The sequence below is a fragment of the Pleurodeles waltl genome, chromosome 3_1, assembly GCF_031143425.1.
Source record: "Pleurodeles waltl isolate 20211129_DDA chromosome 3_1, aPleWal1.hap1.20221129, whole genome shotgun sequence".
NCBI classification, from domain to species: domain Eukaryota; kingdom Metazoa; phylum Chordata; class Amphibia; order Caudata; family Salamandridae; genus Pleurodeles; species Pleurodeles waltl.
Genome location: NC_090440.1, coordinates 410,443,075 through 410,461,802, shown reverse-complemented (window position 1 = coordinate 410,461,802; position 18,728 = coordinate 410,443,075). Strand labels below are relative to the sequence as shown.

At 44.5% G+C, this 18,728-nt stretch overlaps 1 protein-coding gene across 1 annotated transcript; it reads right to left on the bottom strand.

Annotated features, from left to right (window-relative positions):
• Positions 1–6,454: 6,454 nt before the first annotated feature.
• On the bottom strand, positions 6,455–15,413 carry LOC138283504 (protein shisa-like-1a). Its single transcript, XM_069221444.1, has 3 exons — positions 15,410–15,413; positions 14,228–14,441; positions 6,455–6,991 (listed from the first exon to the last, which is right to left on the bottom strand). The coding sequence occupies exons 1-3, from the start codon at positions 15,411–15,413 to the stop codon at positions 6,721–6,723; spliced, it is 489 nt and encodes a 162-aa protein (XP_069077545.1). The 3' UTR covers positions 6,455–6,720.
• Positions 15,414–18,728: the final 3,315 nt, after the last annotated feature.

The following is an 18,728-nucleotide window of genomic DNA, read 5'->3' as shown; positions in this document are numbered from 1 at the left end:
AATGTGAGTTTGTTTTCTCTAATTGAGGTATATAGAAAATATTAGTTAAAAGAGGCTGGAAGAAAATGGTGGATGGATACCCCTGTTTAAATACTGAGGACCTCAGATGTTCTACTGTAGGTTTCCTTGGGCACATGGTAATTCAATGGAAACAAAAATTATTTAGTATATTTGTATGGCATGGCTCTTTTAACTAAATCACCGCAAGACACTTCCTGGCAGGAAACCAGGCAGGGGAAATTTTAAAAAGTATGCTTTAAGGTCTTGCTTTTAGTGCATGGTGCTTGGTTGTAGTGCGGGGAGTCACAGTTAAGGTCCTGGCACATTCAGTTTTCTGCCTCCTTTTTGCTGCACCCATTTGATGAATCTGGGTTAGTTGTTTTGTAGGATAACTTATTGTGGTGTTCTGGGTACAGTTTTATACTTTGTTTAAGCGTTTTTGTCTGGTTTACCCTGAATGCTAATATGGAACTGATATATATTCAGTAGCTTGGTGTATTGTTTGATGCTGTTGTATCTAAATCCATGAACATGTATTTTTTTTATTTACTGTATTTCATAACCTTTTTGTCAACATATAAGTATTACCATTGTAATATCCCACTAGGATTATTGTAGCAGGGTAGCCCCTATGAGACCCCTGTTGTGCGGGGTAGCATGGTTCACTCCCGCAGATTCGAGATGTGAATAAAAGTGTACAGGGCGTGGCTAAGTTAGTTAGTCACGGCTCTCTTTGGAACATATGATGTGCCCCGTGTCCTGGACCTCCAGGCCTCATGATGAGCCCCGCCCGCACCAATAGTACACTGGCGACGAAGCAGGTACGAGTCCCGCCTGTACCATTTCGTCAGATGGCTCTGAGTCGCATTACTCAACACAGTCGCCTCAGTGCTCCTGCGCCACGTAGGACACATGCTCCCAGGCTATGTGCTTGCTCCCTGGAACAATCTCTGATATGATCACACACCCATCCACCGGGGCGACAGTGCTGCTTTGTGTCACGCTGCAGCAGTGGCGTAGCGTGGGGGGTGCAGGGGGGGCCGGCTGCACCGGGCGCAACATCTTGGAAGAGACTCGAGTGCTAAAATCCACGGGTTAGGGGGCGCAAATTACTTGCCTTGCCCCGGGTTAGGGGGCGCAAATTACTTGCCTTGCCCCGGGTGCTGACAACCCACGCTATGCCACTGCGCTGCAGGTACTCACACTGCGAACTCTAGTTATGCAAAAAGGGGTGCAGTAGGAAAACGATGCCCTGGGGAGCCATGGGAGGTCCAAAGGTGCAGTACCCCTATTGTGCAGTGTAACATGGTTCGCTCCCGCAGAGAGCGTGAATAAAAGCGTGCAGGGCGTGGCTAAGTTAGTTAGTCACGGCCAGTCTTGGAACATATGATGTGTCCTGTGTCCTCTTTGCTGCAGCGACAGGACCTCCGAGCCTCATGATGAGCCTGCGCTTATACTACAACAATATAACTCAAATTGTGCCTATTGGTACAGTGATCTTCCTAGACTGAAAATTAAAAGTGTTAAAATATGTAGATGTATAGTCAGTAGGAACTCTCCTTATGCTGGATGTTGTTAGAGTTGTGTCTTCTGAAAATCACGAAACCAAAACTATCTCAGCTGGCCACCCATGATTTAATTATCTAATTTAGGAAAAATATCCCTAAATGTGGATGCCACATTCTGTGCCACTGGATGATCATTAACTTAACTGCTACAGCCAAGTAAAATCTCATTACACAAACGTACCATAAAACAAGTTAGAATAAGCCCTTATGCTCCTGCTACAGCTACCTTCTCATAGCTAGGCCCTGATTACAAGTTAGATGGAACTGTATTTCTGTGTATCACTAAGCCCAACTATAACTGATTCGGTGTTCCTAGACATGGATTTCCTGAGTGTGGAAACACTGAACCCGATTTTACCAGATGGAAAATCAAGTTGGTAAAATTTCTTTAGACCGGTCTGCAAGTGCAGCTTGACTCAGTCCCTGGCACCACATAACCACCTTCTTGGTATGGGGGAGCTTGTAATGCCACATCTTCCCTTGCCCTCTGCCACCGTCTCACCATTTTTAACACTCTCTATCCTGCACTGCGCTCTCCTGCTTCCCTTTACCACCTCCAGAAATTAAATTGCAAACCATATCAAAAGTAAGCTGCTTGCTTCTCCTCCTTTTGCTATCCCATATCTAGATTAATCATTTTCTCGTTCTTTACAGTGACATTCTTTTAATGAAGTGTCCCACCAGCCTCAATACTAATTGAAGTTCAGTCATTGGAATTTCTCTTATGTTTTATAATAAAGCCCAAAAAACTAAATTGCATATGTTGATTTGGGGTTATTAGGTGAAATCCCTGCAGGCTCGAAATGTAGGGGTGTAGTTGTTTTTTCCTGGTTTTCAAAGCCATTAAATAGCCAGGCAATATTGCCTCTTAAAGGTCTAAGTGTAATATTTAAGGTATACGTCCCGAGATCAAGCAACAATGTACCGTCCAAAACATGAAAAGCTTTAGCCTGGTTAAAACACTGGCCACGGTTGTCAAAAATACGGAAATCTATGGGTAGATTAATATGAATCACTGGGTTGTTCCTTGGGCCACATTTACAAAGGTATTTATCAGTCTATGTTGTAGTACTTATGTTGAACTATTTTACATACTCTTAAATGCAATTCACAAAGGTACAGTATTAGAGCTACGCTTACCCCATGCCTGCTGTCTGTGTGAGGAATTCTCTGCCGAGAGAACTACATTTTATGTATAAATTGCAGGCAAGGCAGAGTTGCTGGAAATTGGAGAATATCTACTACAAAGTGAAAGTAGGAATGGAAAAATATAGAGGGAAGCCGTGAAGAACAGTCCAATACAAAACATTCATGTTAAAGGGTAAGTCAGTTGCAATTCCCAAAGGTTACACTAATATCTACTCTAGTAGAACTGCACCCCAAAGAGCCAAAGGCTACTCCAGGCAAGACTTGGTATAAGTCATACACTACACATGGACACTCACAGGTGCTACAAGGGAATCATATCGGAATTAATGTAGACAGGGAGTAATACTACCAGCACACAGACATACACAAATAAATAAATGAACAAAGAAATAAGATAAATGCATAAGTGAAATAATTGCCATATAACTTTAGACCTATGCATATGCCACACTATACAAAGGTAAAGATAAAAAAAAGAAACCAACAACCTATTTATGTGCTCTCAGTCACAAATAAGGTGTGTGGCGTTTTACTCAGGTGATGCATATTTCTCTGTTCCTTTCAATCTGTATTCTACAAAGCTCGGCAAAGATCGCCACCTAAGCTATGCAGAACTATAGCAGGTAGATTTATTTATTAAACATACCTGTAAATTTACTAGTAGTAACTTTCTAGTTGTATTTTGAGTTGTATGAGTCCCCACCCAAACATTTACGGGGGTGGGCATGCATTCTCTTACTATTACGCAGAAATCTCTGCCCACAGTTCAGGAATTTCATTTAGGAGAAGTTTATGCCTAGGTGTTGGTGTAATAAACCTTTGTGGACATTTCCACCTGTATGCTTACCTTTGTAAATTGATCTCCTTGTGGTTAAAAGTTTGTTGCTTGTTGGTGTGAGGGATTACCCCTACTACATCAGCTCCCCTACATCACCTGACTACTACAGCACCTTCACTACATCATTTGACCAATACGTCACCTGATCATTACATTTCTTGACCATTACACCATACTAGGTAAGTGAAGTAATTTGTCTTGGGGTCTAATGTATTAACAAAATCTAAATCAAAATAATGTAAATAAAATAAAATAAATTAATGGGTCGGAGTTATTACTGAAAATTAAATAAAATTGCTCTGAATATAATATATTAAATAAGTAGCAAAATAAAGAAGCATGGCTTCAAGGGGGTCCTCTCAAAATATATTAATTGCATATCCATGATTTTGAAAATTAAATGAATATGCAACTGAATATATTTTTTAGAGGCAAGGTTAAAATAAAATTAACTTAAAAATATAGAATTAAATAACATTAAATACTAAATGAAAAAAGGTCCTTGGAGGCATTCCCTAAAAGATAGGTTAACTACAAATGTATAGATTAAAAGAATTGAAATAAAATTAATTATATATTAAGATCATAATAATAAATACTAATAAATGATCATGACAATAAGTAGATAAAATGGGCAGAGAGGTAAGGATTATGTTAATTATGTAACAACTAAAAATTAAATTGTTTAAAAAGGTAGATTATTACAAACAACTAAGATAATTTCATGTTGATAGTTGGATATCACAATATTGAGTTCATAAATAACGACCTAAAAAGATATTGGGTTTAAAATATCAACTGCAAGTACATTTCCCTCGTAAATATATATATAAAGATATGTTAACTGGTCTTAACTTCACATCTACATATTTTTAACATATATATTGTTAAGGTAATTAGGTGTCAAATTAAAAATACTAAGGCCCTCATTCTGACCTTGGCGGGCGGCGGAGGCCGCCCGCCAAAGTCCCGCCGTCAGATTACCGTTCCGCGGTCGAAAGACCGCGGCGGTAATTCTGACTTTCCCGCTGGGCTGGCGGGCGGTCGCCTTCAGACCGCCCGCCAGCCCAGCGGGAAAGAGGCTTCCACGATGAAGCCGGCTCGGAATCGAGCCGGCGGAGTGGAAGCTGTGCGACGGGTGCAGTTGCACCCGTCGCGTATTTCACTGTCTGCGCAGCAGACAGTGAAATACATGTAGGGGCCCTCTTACGGGGGCCCCTGCAATGCCCATGCCAGTGGCATGGGCACTGCAGGGGCCCCCAGGGGACCCGCGACCCCCCCTACCGCCATCCGGATCCCGGCGGTCGGACCGCCGGGATCTGGATGGCGGTAGGGGGGGTCGGAATCCCCGCGGCGGTGCAGCAAGCTGCGCCGCCGTGGAGGATTCAATGGGGCGGCGGTACACTGGCGGGAGCCCGCCAGTGGTGCCGGTCCGACCGCGGCTTTACCGCCGCGGTCGGAATCCCCATTGGAGCACCGCCGGCCTGTCGGCGGTGCTCCCGCGGTCCTCCGCCCTGGCGGTCAAAGACCACCTAAGTCTATACTTTGGCCCTAATTACGAGTTTGGTGGACGGGAACATCCGTCCGCCAAAGTCCAGACAGTGTGGCTGCCACTGTAGTGGTGGCCTCCCCATCGGACCTAATATAACTTTCCTTCTTGGTTGAGCCCAGCAGAAAAGTGGCGGCAGCATTGTTACCGGCTCATAATCGAGCCAGCAGCAATGCTGCCACCCGCATGGGGCACCAGCACCCTTGTAATGCGCACTGTCTGCAGAGCAGACAGTGCGCATTACAAGGGTGTAAGGCAAGAGGACCTCTGCACTGCCCATGCCACAGGCATGGGCAGTTCAGGGCCCCCCTGTGGCCCCCTGCACCTGTTCTCTGCCAGCCTTTTTGTGGCGGTGAAACTGCCAAGAAATGGCTGGCAGAGAACCAGGTTGTAAACAGCAGGGCCGCCCTGACTGATTGCAACCTGCACCCGCGGCATCAGCCCGTCGGAATCTCTGACAGCGGTACCCACAGTCCACCTTGAGTCTGGCGGTCTAGTAACTGCCATACTTGTAATTAGTAAATAAAATGTATTCGAAAGGAAATACACATTGTGAATGTTAGCAAACCAGATAAATATAATTGAAATTATTATCTACTAATAAATATATTTTGAGAATAACTTTAAGTAATGTACAATAATCTGAGAAAATATTTATATAGCCAAAAGAGAAAGGGTGTTCAATTACATTATGAACAGATCGTAAGGATAAAAAAGGTTGATGGGAAACTAAGGGTGCAGTGGGGGTCATTGGGTGAGAAAATGTGCCTGACTGACACACTTGTAGGCAACATAGTGAAGGTGAAGTATTAGTAGGGCAATGTAATAATGGGTGGTAATGTAACATGCAACCTGCAGTGAGTGGCACTGACAAGGAATCACCTTGGGACACAAGTCTATTGGGTTGTTTGCAGAAAGTGGTGGTCATGTCCCTTGGAAAACTGAGGACATCCCCAAAAGAAATATTGTTACTATTGTTTTTTTTCTGTCACAATGCAATGGGAAAATTCAAAACCCTCCTTTTTAGGGTCGAGCCTGTGAGTGCATGCGCTAGCGCATGCGTCTTGCTTGCAAGACTGTTTTGTTCAGTACAGGGCTTGGGCCCCGCCTGTCACTCACCATTTGTTGGTTTGCGCGGCACCCTTCTTTACAGCCTTGTAATTCATCAAGGCACGCCTGGCATCACTTCTGTTTCTCTGTGTGGAACAGGGATCAAGCACTAAATGATGCAACTTAATTTGTGCTTGTCCACTGCTCCTGACGTAATCGAGGTATTATTTGTTGTTTTTAACTTCGAGTGCCCGGCAAACAGAAGGCTTGCGACTGACCAAAATGTGCCCAGTTGGCACAAAATTGCAAAGTTTTTATTTTTTAGAGCTAACTTTATTTTATTTTTCCAAGTCGTCTTTTCTCAGTTTCTTCTCATGTTTTCTTTAGTTTGTGCTTGTGGGTGCTGTTGTCAAAAGATTACAATTAACTTGTTTGAAATATGCAAGACCTATTGCATTGGAAATGCTTGTTATACAAAATATTACTGTAGATCGTACCATAGCCCCACCTGAATATCTAGTTCACTTCTTCTGAAGAACAACGTTGTACTTCTTGTGGTTGCTTATCTACTTTTCACACTTGATATCTGTCATCACATGAGCTGTTGCCTCTGTCCTTTCTTTTAAGCCGCATGCAGTACTGATATCCTTGTTGTCCTTTGAAGGATTATTCTCACGACGAAAAATGGTGCTCATCAGGTATTTACCAATGCGCCTCTGGTTGAGCATATTGTAGAACGACTGCTGGTTGAGTCGGTAGAAGTAGAGGAAATCCACCACCATCATAAAGAAGATGAGCAGGCCATAAAATCCGACCCCAAGAAGTGGCAGAGGACTCCTTAAAAGCAAGAGAAACAGTGAGTCATTGAAGTGCAACCACTGGAGAATGTACAGCCCTCTTTGGCTGAGTCATTGGGCTAAACATGCTCGTTGTGTACTGTCTAAAAACCCAGAATCAGTGATTAATACACACAAAACTGAACCTGGAATTAGGTTCGTGTTACGATGCAAACACAAATTGAAGAAAAGCATTTGAATTTTATGAGGGTATGCTAAAATATTCTAAAATTTACACCAACGCACGTGGAATCGTAGTAAACATAATGCAAGTGCAGAGATAAACTCAGAGTTACACTTTGCCTTCCCTTACTTTGCCTTCCCTTTTGTCTCTTGCTTCTTGCTTTCTTTCCCTCATAATCGTTCCTTCCCTTTTACTCTCATGCGCTTTCCTTTCCCTTGTCTCTTGTTTCTTCCCTTTCCCTATATGTTGCATGCTCCATCAATCCATATTCCTCGCACTTCTTTCTCCATTATTTGTTTGATGCTTCCTCCCACTCCACCCTTTGTCTTCCAGTCCTTTTATTGTTCTTTCTCACAGGCTCTTTCCTTTCTGTTTCATGCTTCATCGTGAGTCTTTTTGAGGCTCCTTTCTTCTCTTTTGTGCTTCTTTCTTCTCTCTCATGGCCTCATGTACAAAGGAAGCAAGCATTGTCAAACCCTGCCACTCAGTACATAAGAGCATTTGTGAATGCAAAACCAAACCCTTTTTTTAAATGTACTAAACCCATCTAGCAAGTTGGAAAATAAATCACTAAATAGGTTTAGAAATGCTTTCAGAATCTCTATTTAGAAGAGACGTATTTTGGACATCCCTTACAAATAGCAATTCTGACCCGAGTGTATCAGTGTTTTGTGACCCTAACAGTTGAAAAGAATAGGAAAGTCCCAGACTCCCAAGTTGGGGTGATATCTCGTTCCTCTTTTAACCCTCTCTCTGTTTTTTTAATCTTAAAAGAAGTTTCAGGAAGAGTAGGTGGTGGTCCACAAGTTTCCCCAGGAACAATGCCAACTCTCAGTAAAACTTTTCACAAAATTAAAACTTTTTCTTGTAAACTCAGTCCCATTTCACTTAAGGAAAATGTGTTGTATTAAAAAAAGGAATCTTTATTAAAATACAATCACATTCATAATGACGTGCTGCCCCTGGCAGGCCTCCATCACTGCGATTGTTGTCAATTACAGGGCGTAGCAAATTGAGATCTGCCTAATGAATATTAATTAGGCATGTCATTATGTGACACTGCGATTCAGTATTATGTGAACTGACCTATTTGTACAAAGGTTGGTTCGCAAAACACTATCCCATTTGCAAAAACTCAGTGCATAATTTGAGACCACATTTGGCAAAAGGAACAACAGTACACAAGGCCCACAAGTTTTATTTCCTTCCTCTTTTTTTGGTGCATGACGTGGGCAGCTTCTACTTTATCTCCTTATAAAATATAGGGTGCATCACTGTTGGTGTTCTGTGGACATCTGTCTGTCTCAGCAGTACCTTTGTGTACCTTTGTTGCTGTTCTATTTAGATTTCAGTGTTTTGGCACAACTTCGAGTATCTTTGGGGAGGGTAGTTAGTTCTATTTCCCATATATAGGGAGCTACATTTATGGAGTCTACATAATTGACCACTTAACAGACTTCAGACTTTGTAAGTATTATTCCTACCTTCAATAATAACAGAGAGTATTAGAAGCATTTCTGGGCCTCATCATCATCATCTTCTGTATGTCAATTAATTAGGTGTTATTTGTATAGTGCGGCTTGTCACCCGAATGGGTATCCCGGCGGTTGCTGCAGGTGTCTATTTGAAAAGCCAGGTTTTCGGTCCATTTCTGAACTGGGTCAGCTTGGGTGCAGTGTAGAGGTGGAAGGCGTTCCAGGCTTTTGTGGCAAGGTGGGAGAAGAAGCATCCTCTGGGGAGGCAGCAGCATATGCATGGTATCCTTGCGAGGGTGATGTGTGTTGAGGAGAGGTTCCTGGTCGGTTCGTGGAGGTGAAGGTGGTGGTTCAGGTAGGTGGGTCCTTGGTTATGGAGGGCTTTGTAGGCATGGGCTAGGAGTTTGAAGTGGCATCTTTTTTGGATTGGGAGCCAATGGAGGTCCTTCAGGTCCTGGGTGATGTGGGTTCTCTTGGGCAGGTTTAGGATCAGTCTGGCAGATGCGTTCTGGATCGTCTGGAGTCTTTGCATGACTTCGGTGGTGGTACCTGGGTAGAGTGCATTGCCGTAGTCCAGTCCGCTGGTGATGAGGGCCTACGTCACTGTCTTACTTATGCCAGTAGGGAGCCACTTAATGATCTTGCGGGGCATGCAGAGTGTGTGGAAGCAAGCTGAGGAAACAGCATTGAACTGACATTTAATGGAGAGTTCGAGGTTGAGAATGATGCTGAGGTTGCGGCGTGATCTTTCAGTGTGAGAATGAGTTCATGCTCTGCTGGCCACCAGGATTCGTTCCAGAGGGTTGAGTGTCTGCCAAAGATCAGGACATCCGTTTTGTCCGTTTTGAGCTTCAGGCAGTTGTTCTTCATCCAGGTGGATATGTTCTTCATGCAGTTGTGGAACTTGGTCTTTGTCTTTGTGGGGTCTGTTGAGCGGGAGAGGATTAGCTGCGTGTCGTCAGCATAGGAGATTATGTTGATGTTGTGCAATCTCACAATGTCTGCGAGTGGTGTGATGTAGATGTTGAGGAGTGTTGGGCTTAGGGAGGAGCCTTGCAGGATGCTGCAGATGGTGTGCTTGACCTGTGAGGTGACGGAGGGAGGTGGACTCCCTGGGTGCGTCCCGTGAGGAAAGATGCCATCCATCTGAGCGCATTGTCTGTGATCCCAACCTGGCATAGTCGGTTGATCAGTGAGTGATGGGAGACAGTGTCGAAGGCGGCAGAGAGGTTGAGCAGGATCAGGGAAACTGCTTCTCATCTGTCGAGCAGTGTGAGGATGTCTCCTGTTGCGCAGATTAGAGCTGTCTCAGTGCTGTGATTGGGTCTAGTAGGTTCTTTGTCTCCAGGTGTTTGTTGAGTTGGAGGTTGATGGCCTTCTCAAGGACTTTGGTGAGGAACGGGAGCAGAGAGATCGAGCGGTAATTGTGGAGGTCACTGGGATCTGCAGAGGACTTCTTGAGGAGGCATCTGATCACTGCGTGTTTCAAGGCTTTTGGAAAGGTGGCCATGGTTAACGAGGCACTGAGGATGGTGGTGAGCTGGTGGCTGATCTTGTTTCTTCTGAGGTTGAATGCAGAAGGCAGGAGCCGGGTTTGGTGGGTGCTCCAGAGTGGATGGAGCTTATGAGTGTGATTGTGTTCGGTGTGCTGAGTTGTCCCCATGCTGTGAGCAGGTGGTAGGAGGTGTAGGTTGATGGAATGCTGGGGAGTTTGTAAGGTTGGGGATCGAAGTTACTTTAGATGGTTTCTATCTTGTTGTGGAAGTGGTCGCCAAGGGCATCACAGAGTTCTTGTGAGGGGGGATGGAGTTTTCATTGGTTGATGGGCAGGCAAACTCTCTGACAATGGTGAAGAGTTTTTTGGCTTGGTTCTCGATCCATCGGGTCAGGGCCACTTTTCTTGCAGCTTTGTTCTGGCAGTGGTAGCCATTAAGGGCCATTTTTAAGGTGGCTCGGTCGGCGTGGTTCTTGCTGCTCCAGTTATTTGCACCTGCATTTTAATTTGCTGAGTTCTGGGGTGTACCAGCTGTTTTTTTTTGGTGGTTCTGTGGGTCGTGGCTGGTTCGGTCAGGGCAATCAGGTCGGCGGCCCTGATGATACAGTTGTTAAAGTTCTGTACTGCCTGATCCAAATAGGTGGTGACATTGGGCTGTGAGGTGCAGAGGGTGTCAGTTCATTGCTGCTGAGTGACCTTGGTCCAGTCGTGGGAGGGGACGCTGTGGTGGATAGGGGTGGTGCCAGGGGATCCGGCGAGAGTGAAGTGTACAAAGTAGTGGTCCAACCGGGTGTTGCTGTAGCTGATTTTGTTTCTGGATGTGAAGATGGGGTCCAGCATGCGTTTTGCTTTGTGCATGGGGCCCATCACCAGCTGCTCGAGGCTGAAGGCGTCCAGTCTTTCCAGTAAGTCAGTGGAGTTGGTTTTGGTGGGGTCACCCAGGTGGTAGTTGAGGTCTCTCAGGAAGACATAGGCCATCATTACTAGTCTGGAGGTCTTACTGCCGCAGACCCGGTGGTAAAGACCGCCACATTACGAGTCTGGCAGTATGGTCGAAGCCAAACTGCCAGAACACCGCCAGTCCAGATGGTCCGGTCGGACCACAATGACCGGTGGTGAGCTCCTCTGGGCCAGCGGCTCGGCTAAGACCGCCAGCTGCATTAGGAGGCAGCAAACCACCAGGTTTTTGGCGGTGGTCGCCCCCCCACGAAAACCATGGCAGTAACGCACCCGGTGACAGGAATCCCCATTCCTGTCGCTGGCACCCCCACACTTGCAAACACCCCCCCCCACCCGTTCACACACTTGCAAACACCCCCCACCCGTCCACACACTTGCAGACACCCCCCACTGGTCCACACACTTGCAGATACCCCCCACCCGACAGCACGCATACATACAAAACCTCCCACCCGACCGCATGCATACATACAAATACCCCCACTCGCTCTCACGCTGACATACACGCACCCCCACTACCTCTCACACTGACATACACGCACCCCGACTCATTTGCACACCTTCATACACGCACCCCCACTCATCTGCACACCTTCATACATGCACACCTTCATACACGCACCCCCACTCATCTGCACACCTTCAAACATGCACCCCCACTCATCCACACACCTTCATACACGCATCCCCACTCATCAACAAACTCCCTGACATACTCCCCCACTCACTCGCACACACCCATACAAACACCACTACTCACATGCATCCCAATACACACACCTGCTCACTCGTACCCCAACACACCCCTCTCCCCTCTGCTCCCATTCAGGCCCACACACCCTCCACACACACATACATACACACATGCACTCATGCAAACCCATACTGCTACACATACACATACAGGCACTCACCACACACGTTAACAACACTCCCCCCCTTTCGAATGGACCACGTACCTGTCCGAGTGAGGTGGTCATCCGGGAGGGGTGGATGTTGTCGTTTCCACCACCAGTGTCGCACCACCGTGAAGGGACCATCGTGCCATATTACATATCGTAATACTGCAGGCGGAGTAATTTTGACGTGGCGGTGCTGGTGGTGGAAACACATCTCACCTGCTACCCCCCATCGGTCAGGTGGACGGTGTCAGATTTCCACCCTTACATTGGCGGAAATCGTTGGGTGAGTCCTAATACGGCGGTCTTCGGACCACCAACACTGGTGGTCTTTGCGCACCTGCGATGACAGCGAGTCGTAATGAGGGCCATAGTGTTCAGATTCAATGGTGAGCAGGGTGATTAATTCAATTATGGCATCGCTGAGGTCAGTTCTTGGTCCTGGTGGTCTGTCTGAGAGGGTGCCTTTGATGGTGGTGTTGTCGGCAACGTGGAGCTGGAAGTTCATGTGTTCCATGATGAGTGTGGTTTCGTCATTGGTGATGGTGCAGGTGATTGAATCTTTGTGTATGATGGCCATGCCGCCTCCGTGCCTGTTGGTACAGTTGCAGTGTTTCGTTTTGTAGCCGGGGGGGGGCGGTGTTGCCGTGGCAATGTCCGGGACCAAAATGGGGGTGAGCCAGGTCTCAGTGATGAAGGTTACCTCAGGGGCGAGGATGGAGATGGCATCCCAGACTTCAGTTGCATGTTTGCAGAGCGATCGGCCAATAAACAGGATGCAGCTGAGTTGTTCTGAGGCCGTCTCAGTCAGTGGGGATGGCGAGGCATTGGGGCCAGTGATGGCGGTCAGTCCTGGGGTGGAGGAGTATCGCCAGGGGGTGCAGGTCAATGGCCCCGCTGTGTGGCGAGGAGATGCAAGGCAGCAGTTGTTGTTGAATCCAGGGTAGAAAGCATGGAGATCCATGGAGGTGTATCCGTGGTGGTCAGCAGGGCCAGGGTTCCTGGCGCTGGCCATGGTCCAGGTGCAGACAAGCTTGCCTTTGGTGCGCTTTCAGTGTGCTGGCAGCGCACCCACTGTGCGGCAGCCTCCATAAGTAGTACTGGGAGGTGGGAAGGGCTGGCAGGGAGGCAGGAGGGCGGCGGGCAGGGGAGGGATAAAACAGCAGGAAACAAAACGGTAAAAAACAGACAAACAAATTACAGGTAACAGCAGGGCATAGCAAAGAAGCAAAACAGAACAGGGCAACCAAGGGTCCAGAAAAACTAGACTATAATCACACTTTACAAAAAAAACACTTTACAAAAAACAATCACAGTGACAGCAATTACGAGTCAGTCCAGGCAGACCACTGGATTAAACCAGCAGCCTCGTGTGCTGCAGCTGGGCAGCAGACACGAGGAACGAGACTGAGGCAGCAGGGAAGAGCGCTGAGACCGGAATCAGATGCTACTCACTATAGGTCGAATAGGGGCCTCAATAAGTAGTCCATGGAGGTGAGAGGGGCTGACAGGGAGGCAGGAGGGTGGCGGGCGGGGGAGGGAAAAATAGCTGATAAAAACAGCATGAACAAAATGAAGAAAAAAAAGAACAGGCAATAACAGGGCACAGCAAGATGGCAAAAGAGAACGGGACAACTAAGGGTCCAGAAAACCAAGACTATAATTACACTTTACAAAAAAAAACACCTTACAAAAAATAATTACCATGACAGCAATTACACAAGGCGGTGAGTCAGTCCAGGCATACAGTGGGATCGAACCGGTGGTCTCATCTGCTGCAGCTGGGCAGCAGACAGGAGGAGCAAGGCAGAGGCAGCAGGGGCAAAATGCAGAGACCGGGGGCAGAAGCTAAAATGTATACCTCTAAAATGTATGTCTACGCTATGTAGGGAAATGGGACCTTGCATCTTTAGAAATATAAATTAGGGTGAGATATTTAACGACTGCTCTGATTTAGGTATGTGGGAACAGAAGGTGCTGTTATATCTTCTTAGAAATCTGACTGGTGAAGAATGCCTTGTGCTTTTGTTTTACTCTATTTCCCATCTCTTCTGTATAACTGTCCAGATCGAGGCAACTGGAAGAACAGTGAAATCAATGGGCTAGAATCCTTGGACTTGCAAGTCTGTTTAAATCTCCTAACTATATAACTTTGCAATTCGCTTGCTCAAGTAATTTACAAGGAACACTCACAATTAGGCATGTCAAGCATGGTGCTGTGTACCTGTACACTGCCGTGGAGAGTAGTTCCGATAGGTTCACGTTCTTGAGGGCTTCAAACGCCACTTGGCTGCAGCAGTACTTGAGGGAGTGGTTTCCTGGATCACAGCAGTAGATTTGTTCAGCTGGATCACTCAGGCGGGGGCAGTAGAAGCCAGAATGATAGTGGTTATTCCAGCCGTAATAGCCCTCACACATTCGACTATTTAAAGAGGATGCTGAGAACAATCAAGAAAAAAATCAGTTTAGAAGCTGAGTACATTTCATTCCCATGTCGGCATGTGTCATAGACGGTCGTCCCCCAGTCTTTAAATTGATGAGTTTTGTTTTTATTTATCTATTTGACATTGTTAGTCCTTCGAACAGTAGTACTGTAGATAGCATCATATTTTAAATGAGTAAATGCCACTTCTTGAAGGTTCCAGTAATACGACACAGACTGGTAAGGCCCAAATCTCAAAGGGAATTGTGAATCTGCTTTTGCAGAAGTGCTATTTTTCTTCGGTGAAGATCTACAATGTTCACGTGTTCCCAAAAGTCAGCAGAAACCCCCCACACCCTGATCCTCCGCCCCATAAAGCTGCGCCAATCGCAGTTTTCTAGGGGTACCACTGAAGAGTGGCGATTTTTTTAAAGGTTTGTTGTGTTGTTATGTATGTAATTATTTGAAATACTGAGTTGTTATTTGAAATATGTTGTTGTATTGTGCGCGTGTCTGCATCGCGTGTCTCCGTTCGGATTCGAGAATGGAATTGGAGGAGTTGGAGAGAGATCGGAAAAGTGGTTGAAGAGGAGACACGGAGACACGCAGTGCAGTGGATTCGGCAAGCCTTATTACTTGTTAATACTTAATAAATATTCCATACCAAATATAAGAACTCCGACATTACAGATTTTGGCGACGAGAGAATCGGAAGAGGTTGTAACGACGTTAGAAACCCGTGCAGCACAGAAGGAATGGTATGCATTACCGGTAAGGCTTGCCGGGATATCTAGAGAATTAACTCAGTCTTATTGTACGTGTATTTCGTCTACGGATTCGTTCTAACATCCTTTACATTTTTAATGAGGATGTTGACAAAAGAAGCGTTACCGTTAGTCCTTGGTGACATTTGAAGCGGCGCTCACCATTCTACTTCACGAGAACTATTGGAAAGGATCCAAACTACGTTGCACGCGCTCTTACGCATGCGTGTTAACTTATTAAAGGAAAGGTTTTGGCAACGCTACCTGTTAACGCTACTTAAAGCCTAAGCTGGAGCGTTTTGCTGTATTGGAGGACGAGGAGCAACCAAGCAAGGAAACGAAATATAAAGAGTTTTATTTTTCTTGGATTATTTTGGACATGCGTTTAACAAGTGGAAACTTGTAATAGGAACTTTATCTATACAAGTACATTTCATGGAACGATTCCTAGTGACATTTATGTTTATTTTATTAGGTTTTGTATGAATGTTTTTTTCATTTTTTTATTTTTATTTTTTCATTCCAGTTATTGTATATTAAAAAAAAAAAAAAAAAAAAAAAAACTTTTAATATATAATTTTGAACGTTAACAGATCCAATATTGCTACACAGCAATTTTCCCTTCAGCCTCCACAGACATTTTGGCCAGCTGGTGCGAGTCCATGTATGAAATGGGCAGAATAGAAGTCGTATTTTCTTAATTTTCTAGAGACTATAGACGAGGAAGGAAGAATGAGTTCAGAAAGGATGAAAAAGATTTTTCTACATTCGGTGGGCCCTGAAGGACTAAAAATATACGAATCCATGACAAAGATTAGTGGCAGTGGGGACACTAATGTATTTGAGAATGTGTTAAAGGAGTTTGATAATTACTTTGCACCTAAAGTATGTTTAGGTATCCTAAGATACAAATTTTTTCAGAGAAAACAAGAATGTGGTGAGACGGTGGATGAATATGTTACTGCGCTCAGAGTTTTAGCGAATGACGGCAAATTTGATCATTTGCAGGGGCAGTTAATTAGAGATCAAGTAGTAATGCATACCCGTGATCCAGCAATTAAGGAAAGACTGTGGATTAATGGAGATGCTGAGTTGGACGATATTTTAGCTATTGTAAGGAAAGCTGAATTATCAAGTCGTAGTGCGAAGGCAGTTAAAATGGAAAATAAGGAGTTTGTGGATGACACAGTTAACAAAATAAAATATAGGGATGTGAGTAAATTAAAGAAAGCAGCTGTTGATCTGGAAGATATGTGCGCAATAAGTGAATGTGAGTGGAAAAGGGAATTGGCGAAAGACTTGGTGTTGGCTCAAATTGTGAAATTTATAAAAGAAGGATGGCCCAGAGAAAGAAATGTACCTATTCAATTTCAAACTTTTGTCAAGGTGTCAGGTGAAATGTCAGTTGAGGATAGCGTTCTGATGAGGCGTGAGAGATTTGTTCCCCCGGAGAGCCTGAGGAAAAGAATAGTTGCTGCCTCGCATGAGGGACACTTGGGCAGGACACTTACCAAGCGCAGATTACGTGAAACGTTTTGGTGGCCTGGAATGGACCAATGTGTTGATGTCTGTGTGAATGAATGTGTGATTTGCAACAGTTGTGAAAAGGGGTTCAAGGTGAGGACTCCACCGTTACAACCTATTGAACTACCCGCTAGGCCGTGGGAAAAGCTGGGAATTGATCTTATTGGTCCTTTCTATGCTTTGCCAAGTCCATGTAGATTTGCTGTAGTCTTAATTGACTACTATTCTAAGTGGCCTGAAATCAAGTTTATAGGTGAACCTTCATCAAAAAATTTAATTGAATTCTTGAGAGATGTATTTCTACGGGAGGGGTTCCCTTCGGCCATTGTTTCTGACAATGGTGTGCAATTTGTTAGTCAGGAATTTAAAGAATTTTTACTAGAAGGTGATGTTAAACACATAAGGAGTTCACTATATCATCCTCAAACCAATGGCCTTGTAGAGCGCATGAATCGAGTGTTGGGGAATTGTGTACAATGGGCTATTGCTAACAAGTCAAATGTTCAAATTTCTGTACGTACTATGCTTTGGTTTTATCGCACAACCCCCCATTCTTCTACAGGTGTTTCTCCATTTGAACTGTTGCGTGGAAGGAAACCATCTTCAAGGATCTGTCCCGGTTGGATGTCTAAGTGGGTGAAACAAAGTGATTTGAGTGTAATTGATGATACTGTCAGAAATAATGTCCGGAGGGCACAGATAAAGCAGAAGGAATACTTTGATTTATCAAAGAGGGTCTACTCCCATGAATTTGAAGTAGGGGACAAGATTAGAATCAAACTTCCTGTTCACAGGAAGAAAGGAGAAAAGGGATTTTCAGAACCCTTGATAATTGACAAAGTCATAGAACTACATCTTTATATAATCCTAGTGGAAATGGTATGATTGAGAGATTTAATAGAGTCATGAAGGGTGCGATTCAGATTGCGTGTAAGAATGGAAGTGATTGGATGATCCAGGTTAATAAAACATTATGGTCTTATAGAACTTGTTATCATGAAGCACTTGGTTTATCCCCCTTTGAGCTAATGAGGGGTAGGGTACCAAGGACGAAATGCAATCCGGAATGGTTATTGGAGGCTTCTGAATGCAAAGTACCATTTGAAGAAGTAAGAGATCAAATTGTGAGAAAACATAGGGAATATAAGCAAACATTTGACAAGAGTAGGGGTTCAAGGAAGGATGTGGAAGTTCGTGTAGGTAGTTGGGTTAAAGTGAAGAAACCATGGAAAGTAAAGAAGGGTGAGAGTCAATTTTCGGAACCTATTCAAGTGAGTAAAGTTCTGCGCAATGCGGTTCTTTTGAGTGATGGAAAGGTATGGAACCTTAAGAGGATTACAGTATTTATAGGACAGCCTATTAATAGGCGGAACGTAGATGATTTTTTAGAAGATATTAGAATGGAAGAGAATATGGTGAGTGACAATCTCATGAGTGACAGGGTTGAGGACGGTGTGTCTAAAAAGAATTCCGAGTGTATTGTGGAAGATTTGCAGGATGAGGAGGTTCCGGGATGTGTGACTAGTGATGTTGGAGGAAGTGAAGTGGGAGGAAGTGAAGTAGGGGGAGGAAGTGAAGTAGGGCAAAATATTAGATCTATGGAAAAGCAATTAGCCTTTGGGAATGCTGATAACAAGGAAAGTTCAAGTTTAATGGGTAAAAGGATTTCTTGTAAACCCAAATGGTTAAATGATTATATTTTGTGATTTATTCTTAATATGTATGTATTGTTTTATTTACTCTTTTGTATTTTGTTTAGGGGGAAGATGTGTTGTGTTGTTATGTATGTAATTATTTGAAATACTGAGTTGTTATTTGAAATGTGTTGTTGTATTGTGCGCGTGTCTGCATCGCGTGTCTCTGTTCGGATTCGAGAATGGAATTGGAGGAGTTGGAGAGAGATCGGAAAAGTGGTTGAAGAGGAGACACGGAGACACAGTGCAGTGGATTCGGCAAGCCTTATTACTTGTTAATACTTAATAAATATTCCATACCAAATATAAGGACTCCGACAT